Below are 8065 nucleotides of genomic sequence, written 5' to 3'. Positions count from 1 at the left end.
ACTTCTCTCATGGATTCGCATAGCTCGGATGCTTGCAGAGAATATGTTGAATGTTCTCTGGAACATGGGATAATTTGCAGTCCTGTTCACTTCCTGCACCACTGTAGGGTGCTGGTGGTGATTGATAAGGCTGCACTGAGACACAGTCACTGAAAGTGCGTCGTGTGGCTTCGCTGTGTATTGGAGAGCAACCAAAACCTACCATAGGAATCAAAAGTGATGGCACCTTCTGTGGCAGTAATCAAGGTGGGTCAAGTAACTCATCGTGCCACAGCAGAGAATAGAGGGAAGAGCTGCCATGTCCAGTTTTGTTAAGGGCAAGTGTACAACTGCATACTGAAGCTTTTGCCTCCGGGTCAGCCAAATCATTATCAATCAGCCCACAGCCTGGCACCCACTCAATGGTAAGAACGTGACCTTGTTGCAGCGCAAAGGTCATTGCACTGTTACTTTCATGGCAAGTGCATTGAATGGCCCTTTTCTTGTAACATTATTGAGGAACTGGAGTGCTGTCTTTGCTTCACAGGACACATTCCATATATTTGGGTAGTTCATGAAAGGTCAAAAGAATTGCCTCCTAGGTGGCGACCAATTCATTAACAGTGGAGGCTGTCGTATGGTGTAGTGTGGAGCATTTAGTTATGGGCTTAGAATTGCCACAGCAGAGCTGGGAGGCACTCCACCGGGGTCTTGTGCTGTGTGCTACCGCTCCTGATGGGGTTCAGCAGAGCTGGTGGCACCCTTGGTCCAAAGCTTCAACGGCCTCTGCTGCTTGCGTACCCACTGAGCCAGACCGATTTGGTCTGCGCAGTGGTCACTGGGGACGAAATGGTAAGTGCTAGAAGTGCGTATTTGTTGCTAAAATGGTAATTTCATATGATCGTTCTAAAAACATTTTAATCTCTGGGGTGCACTTTTACACGTCTGACAATTGCCAAACCTGGCTGCCACTGATCTGATTTTTTTTTTTTTTGTACTTTCGAATGCTAGCCAACAAACAATTGTGCTTGCGCTAAATTCATCACCATCATCAGCCTGCAAGTAGTATCTATTGCAGGACGAAGGCCTCTCCCACGTTTCTCCAGCAGTTCCTCTCTTGCAATTTCCCAGTCCATTATTTGCCCCCAAATTTTCTGGCCTCATTGCTTCATTGAGTTAACTGTCTTCCATTGTCTTCCTATTAACTATGAATATTAGAATGAAACTCTATGGTTTGTTCTTTGATATGGAATGTTCGTTTTCTATGCGTTACTCCTACGATCCTTGGGCTGACTCGTAAAAACTGGGCTTACCTAACCTTTCCTGCAAGGCGCTTAGTAAGACATGAAGTTTCTGCTGCACGTATCACTGGCAGTACTTTATTTTCAGTGTCTTTGTCGATTGAGGGCATTTGCCAAAGTTGTACGAAGATGAATGTAACTATCACGGACAAGTCAGTGCTGATCCCAACCACACACACACACAAAATATGGTGTACAATTATATGGGCGAGGGGCATTCAACGTGCACTTGACGAGCAAAATAGACACGCACACGCAAAACGGCGCAGCATGCACTAGGGGTGCAAGGCTGGAGAAACCGCGGAGCTGGCGGCCCCTCGTCGGAGGCCCGGCTTTTGCACCTCACAGGAATTTCCGATTTTGCCGCTGAAAGTTCTCTATGACTGGCAGGCCCGGATCGTAAAAGCGGACCGCGTTAGAGCCCGCGGCAACCGGCTTCGCGAACTCGGCGTCTGTGCTCCCCACTTCAGGTGCGAACGCACGTGAACTGGCGAGTAGAAGAGCCCGCGAGATATCACGCCATCAAAGCTGGGCAGTGTGTTTTCGAAGGTCGAGCTGGCCGACACCGGACGCTTTTCACAAAGCGCACGCTGACGTGCGCTCAGTATTTTTTCTTCCTATTTTTTTGCGAGCTCCTCACGTGGCGCACGCCTGGCCGACGCCGGGCGCTCCTTATAGGCGCACGTGAGTGGGTGCTCGGTCTTTTTTCTTTGTATTTTTTTCTGGTAACGCTATACGGCTGAACTAAAAGCTTACACAGCTCTGCTGTTTAAGCCTTTGTCACCCTACGCGCAACCATAGGCGCTACGTGCACGTGCAAACTACGCCAAGGTAAATGGATACGTTGCACGCCGCCCCAAAATCACCTCCTATCAGAAGAATTCGCTTCATTACTAGAGCGTGGACACGTTCGTTTATGATTCGTGCAAAAGTTTTTGAACCACACATATTTCATTTAGCGGAAAAACGTGCTTGGAAAGTATCAGAGTTTCAAGCACGTCGTCGTTTATAGTCTAGCAGACGCATGAACCTTTTCTTTCCTCCATGAGCAGACGCCTGCTCACTTTGACGTCATGGTTGTTTTTATAAGCTGTTAACGTTACCTTAGGAGCAAATGTTTTTTTAATCTTGTAGTATTATACTAATATGCAGATTTTTTACGCTTTTTTGCGAGTAGCGAATTGATTTTAAACAACCACGTGACAGTTTAGGGCCACGTGGTTTAGTACATGTCACGTTTTAGATCACTCCAAGAGGGAGGCGATCGACGCGAGGCGGCACTCACGCTGGCATTTCACAGTGCACCATCGGCCTGTTAGTTTTTTTTTTCTTTTAATATTCTTTCCCTTCTCCTTTCTTCACCCTAAGCTGCTCCAAAATTGCATCAATAGATAAGTGTCTTCACCATGAACAAGCTCTACATCGGGAACCTACCAGCGGACGTGAACGAAGGATCTATCCGAGAACTGTTTCATGAGCATACCGGCGCTGTTCCTAAATCTGTGCTCGTGAAGAAGGGGGGATATGCGTTCGTCGAGTGTGCCGACGATGAGACGATTAGCAAGGCCATCGAGACGCTGAACGGTGAGACGGCAAACACCAGTGCGCGTGGACAACCGCGTGTGATGGGCATTTCTCGCTGCCACAGCTTACTAGCGCCGTTCTGGGCCGCTAAACGCAGGTCGCATGGACTCCCTCGGCGAGGTTCCTCACTTCAAAATGGCGCCTAATCTAAATTCTCCGGCCGGCGTGGCCTGAAGGTGGCACGTTGTGCCGTTTTTGTTGATAATGTGGCATGGGGCTTGAGCTGGTAATGCTGGCCGCCAGCGGCCAACTGCCACGGCGTGCCTGAAGGAGTTGCCGGGGCATGCCGGCGTTGGCCTTGTGGGAAGTGGCTTGTTGCAAGAACGCAGTCGCTCACATGGTTACCTCTTGGTTAGGCTTAAACAGAACTAGGGAAATAAATGTAATACGAGCTCGTGACAACGTGGCTGGGGCTGTTAGGAGGAAGGATTCGCTTCAGCGCACGCCGTTGGCATCATTAAACACTCGATTGAGCATTTACTGTTGCAATTTTCGTGGTGTGTGTAGTTCCTGGTTGAAACGCCGGTCACCGCGCGGCGCTGAGTCTTCGCTCCCTATTTTAGAGGCAACGACCTTACGGCTCGCGGTTTTATTCTCGAGCTTGGCTCGAGACGTGCCTCCGTTTTTAGTTTTATTTACCCGGGAGTTCTGATGTCGGGGACCGTCTTAATCGGGCCACTGTATTTTGACACGGCCGCCCCGGGGGTGTTGTAAATAACGCGCTCAAGTCATCACGGCTGCATTGATTGCTGCGGCTGTGGGAAGAAAACGGAGCACTCGGACAACGTTCTGAGTAATAGCGTGGTGATTCACGCCGCAGTAAACTTTCGCTTTAAACGCGTGAGTTAAATGCAAGTGCGATAAGATGGCACGCATGGGAGCCCTTGGACTTGATTTCGTCTGCTGACACACACGTGGGCGTGCTTGGGAATACTGATAGCGCGTTTGCCGATTGACGAAATCTGTTAAGCTCGACGTTGGCTGAGATTGAAGATTGTGCTGGCCTGAAATCGGGTCGACTAGTCGTCGGAAGCGAGATTGTTAGCCATTACGGTTGTCTGCCGTGAGCATCGAGCCTGCTTTTGAAGGGGAAACGCCTACGGTCAGCTAAGTTCTATGTTTGCGCATGTGGGTGTGTCTTTGTGAGTACAGATTGGTCGCAATGTCTGTTACTTCGCCTTTACGTCAAAGTTCGTGCTAAGTTGGGTTATCAGTCAATAAGAGAATCAACTTAAACCAAGTTCTGTATAGTTGCAGCATGTAAGCTTAATACATGAGAACTTAAAGGAGCCATGAAGAGAAAATACAACTTCGTTTAGTTTGAAAGAACTAGGATTCAGTATCTCACTCAGCTCCATTAGAGCCACTAAAGATGTTTTTTAACGAAAAAAAAGCAAGAAGTATTTAAAAACTTTCAAATTTTGCGCCACAGTGACGTGTTATGAGCAAGAATGACGTCATACGGGCCAACAATAAAATATAATTTTCAGTGCGTTAACTGCCCGTTAGCATTCAAGTGATGCGGTCAAATGGAACTAGAGGCCCCATTACAGACGTCCAGTCATATGTCATCGCGACAGGTCAGTTAGGTGGCCGCGAATCGCACAAACAAGGTTCCGTGACGTCATAGAAAAGTTGCGGGAAATTGGCTAGGGGGTCGCGACTGCTTCACACGTTTTCTTTAATATCTCCGTTATTTTTTCGAAGATTGCGATGATATTGGTATCATTGTTATCGGGACTAAGCAGTCTTTCTAATAAACCCAACTTGTATTTTGTCTTCATGGCTCCTTTAACCATGCCTGTGATTTGCCGAGCTCTGGCTTGCGAAGTTCCTCTGCCATTGAAGTTAGAATGGTCTAATTAATGCAAACTGTATGAACTGAACACCGATCATGCTTATCGGACATTTTTGCCTCCGTTAAAAATTTTTTGCGTTACAAAATATTGTGTTGACAAGTGCTTTCTATCAAATCAGTAATCCAAAATTGTTGAGTGACCACCACAATTTTGTTTTTATTGTTTATGTTCCTCTTGTACGTCTTGGTGGCTGTGTCTGAAAGGAGGTCTTGCCTCTTCTTTGAACTCTCTTGTGCCATAGGACACTTGTTCATGGGATCACAGCTGCTAGTGGAGCCACAGCAGTCGGCACCGCAAAACAGAAGGTAGTAAAATTGTCGCCAACTTATTCTTGCCAAGAGTTTTTTTTTTTTTAAGGTTTGCTTGTTTTGCTGCTGTTTTGTGAGGCCTAGCCCCTGTCGTTCTTCGCTAAAGGTTGTTATGAGATAAAGTAGTGGGCAGGTAACTGAGGAAGATAGTCGGTCATTGCTGAAGGCTGTTATAAGATAAATCAGTGGGCAAGTAACCGGAGAGAATAGTTAGTCATATAAGGTAGTGGTGGTTAAGTAACTGGAAAAAAAAATGAATGAATGAAACTATTTTATTCATAGTGGGATGGCTCTTATGCCTAATAAGGGGAAGGGGGCTTAGGAGGGGAAAAAAAATGTGCGTACATGTGCTTGTATATGCTGCTGCACATTCAACATACGTACACATTCACATGCGGCGGTCAATACATGCGTTGTTTGCAGACGTTCAGATTAGTTGTTCATTTTTAAAGGCCATATGCGATAAAGTAGCGGGCAAAATAACTGTGGAAAATAGTTTAAGCACAACCTTATAACATCATGGATGAATGCAGTTTTCCTTTTAACACTCAAATCAAACTAGTGCAGAGATTTTCATGCGTCTATGGAGAATGTTGGTCGTAAAGGAAAACAAGTTTTATTAGTGTGCACTCTTTCTGGGTGTGGGTGTACCGTCGCAGTCAACATATATCTGTATTCTTCCCGGCGCACACAATCCACGAATCCCGTTGCACACATCACACCCTGAGCGTGCAGCGAAACCCCATGCGTCTTTCCTATGTGTTGGACTGCTGGGTCATCCAACTGTGTTGCGATGCTCAGAGAGCGGAGAGATGCATCCTCCTAGGACGAGGCTGAAGGGAACGTGCTACAAAAGGTGGTGCGAGCCGGCGTAGCTGCGGGAGCATGCGACAGTGCATGAAGAGGAAACGATGATGGTTGGCGTCATCTGCTACAGGGGCCGAGGGAATGGGAGTCTCAACACCATGGAGAGAGAGCACAAGAAATCAGTGGATGCTATTTTTAGACTCTATGATCTTTTTTTTTCTTGTATGTCAATGACTGTCTCTCAGGCATGGGACCGAATTTTTGTTCATTTCAGTCTATCATTGCTGTTGATTATAAGTTCCCTGATGCAAGTTGCAACAAAAAGATGGGGGGGGGGACTCTATGCCTGTTCACTTAGTTTAGTTTAAGTAGAGATGCTCAAACGATCGTTTTGCAAGCTCAGGTACATGAACACTATGCTGGATAAATGCGGGTACACGGACACTTAAGTCATAAGTAAATGGTACAAAAATGGAGTCTCTGCATGCAAAAATGTTCTTGCTTTCTGAAAAATTTCAAACATTTCAATTGTTCAGATCAATCTTAAAATGACCTTTTAGGGTGTCTGGAGGGGGGGGGGGGTGAGGGGGGGATGCTGGGCACTTTACTATACAGCTAAACAAACAAAAAAAAAGCCATGCGCGTTGATTTCTGCCCATGTGATGGTTTAGCAAAGCTGTTTGGACACCACTTTGATTTCAACCACTAGAAATAGCTGCAAAATTTTAATACCCTTTTGACATGTGGCCATGTGACTACAAAGAAAGCTGTACAGTTTTCCATTTTTCCATCAGAGCTGTGTACCGTTGTATTGTAGCTGTATGGCTGCATTTAAGGAGGATGTCAAATTTTTCTTTGCCAAAACCTAAGCTTGCTTTGGGAGGCTTCGTGTACACAACCCTGTTTGTGAATGCCCGTCTTTTTCCAGAAGTCGTGGCAACCGGGTTCAAGTGGGCAACATTCCCAGCCATGTTCAGCGCGAAGAGATTCACCAGCTCTTGTCAACCTTCGGCACAGTGCAAAACCTCGAGCTAGGTGGGTATGCCAGGCAAAAGCAGCACGCACGCTTTGCTGCCTTGCTTTTTCTCCTTGTGCAAGGGACGGCGGGCAAGTACAGGGCAGGCTGTGTACGAACAGAGGGCCACTGCGGTCTAAGCGAGCTCCGCGTTAGTGTTCTGGAGGGGAAGAGAGCTTGGTGGAATAGTGTCCTTCGTGTCACTTCCTATGTCGTTGACCAATCATAAGTATGAATTTTGCTCTCTGTTGTACTTGAAGCAGTAAGAACAATGGGCTGTGGTGCTTTGGAAGTATGATGGATGCAACTGAGTCGGTTTTATTGACTAGGTGGACCTTTTTTAACTTAAAGGGACCCTGCAACACTCTTTGAGCAGTGCAAGTAAATCTGCGCGACGTTTAGATTACACTGCAGAAATACCTGAGCCAAATATCGCATGTGAAGCGGTGAGTGGACAAATTGCTGTGAACAACTCGGAAAAACCAACCGTGCTCTCATCAATTTTCCTCATTATGCACCTCTGCCTTGGCCTAAACGACGTCATTCTGGCCATGGCTGTCCTATTGGCTGTTGCTGGTCAATTTCGTGGCTTGTTTCTCGCATTTCCTGTGATGATCCGCCGTCGTCGGCGCTGTGTACCTACCTCTTCTATGCCTGGACCTGTACGCACAGTTTTGACGTTTCTTTTGTGTTTTGAGTGTGTGTGGAGTTTCAGTGACGAAGTTAACACTCCCCTTTCAACGAGACCACTCGACGAAAAATGTTCATTGCTTCAAAAATGTCTTGCCAGCCTGAGCGCACGCTTGCGAGCAGACAGCCATGCCTGCTTTTTTGTGGCACCAGACCGGAAATAGACCCCTGTGTGTGTTGCTGAGAAAAGGAGGAAACTCCTTGGCCTGTGATATATCAAAGACCACTGAAGAGAACGCCGCGAGTTGCCCCCTCTTTGGGAGAGAGCGCGCAGCTTTCGTCGCGCTGCCCGTGGTTGAGTTGAGAGGGAACAATTATGCGCGATTTCTCTTCGCGTGTAATTTCGGAGCGAATGGATTTTCGTAATTCTTGCGGGAGGAGATTGCTGGGACAATAGAATTTACCCCAAAACACATTCCGAGTAGTCCAATGTAAGTGCTGCGAGGTCCCTTTAAATCCTTAGACGCAGCAGGCGCGGAGGTGCGCAGGAAATCCCCAGCCATATGTGATGCCTCTGGAGTC

The 8065-nt window shown here is 47.0% G+C and overlaps 1 protein-coding gene across 3 annotated transcripts in view; it reads left to right on the top strand.

Moving 5' to 3' along the window:
* Positions 1–2516: 2516 nt before the first annotated feature.
* Positions 2517–8065, top strand: part of Imp (IGF-II mRNA-binding protein) — a 30190-nt gene continuing 24641 nt past the window's right edge. Inside the window, exons 1-3 of one of the 3 annotated variants that reach the window (XM_077698622.1) lie at positions 2517–2594; positions 4965–5028; positions 6767–6873. In XM_077698622.1, the coding sequence (XP_077554748.1) occupies positions 4976–5028; positions 6767–6873 (160 nt within the window). In that variant the 5' untranslated portion in view covers positions 2517–2594; positions 4965–4975. Of the gene's footprint in view, positions 2865–4964; positions 5029–6766; positions 6874–8065 lie in introns of all 3 variants that reach the window. The other 2 variants (XM_077698621.1, XM_077698620.1) reach the window with 2 other exon arrangements.

Source organism: Haemaphysalis longicornis, unplaced genomic scaffold (assembly GCF_048455015.1).
Source record: "Haemaphysalis longicornis isolate Haplotype H1 unplaced genomic scaffold, Haemaphysalis longicornis Haplotype H1 scaffold_2, whole genome shotgun sequence".
NCBI lineage: Eukaryota > Metazoa > Arthropoda > Arachnida > Ixodida > Ixodidae > Haemaphysalis > Haemaphysalis longicornis.
The sequence above is the reverse complement of the archived record's forward strand: the minus strand, read 5'-3'. Positions and strand labels throughout refer to the sequence as shown.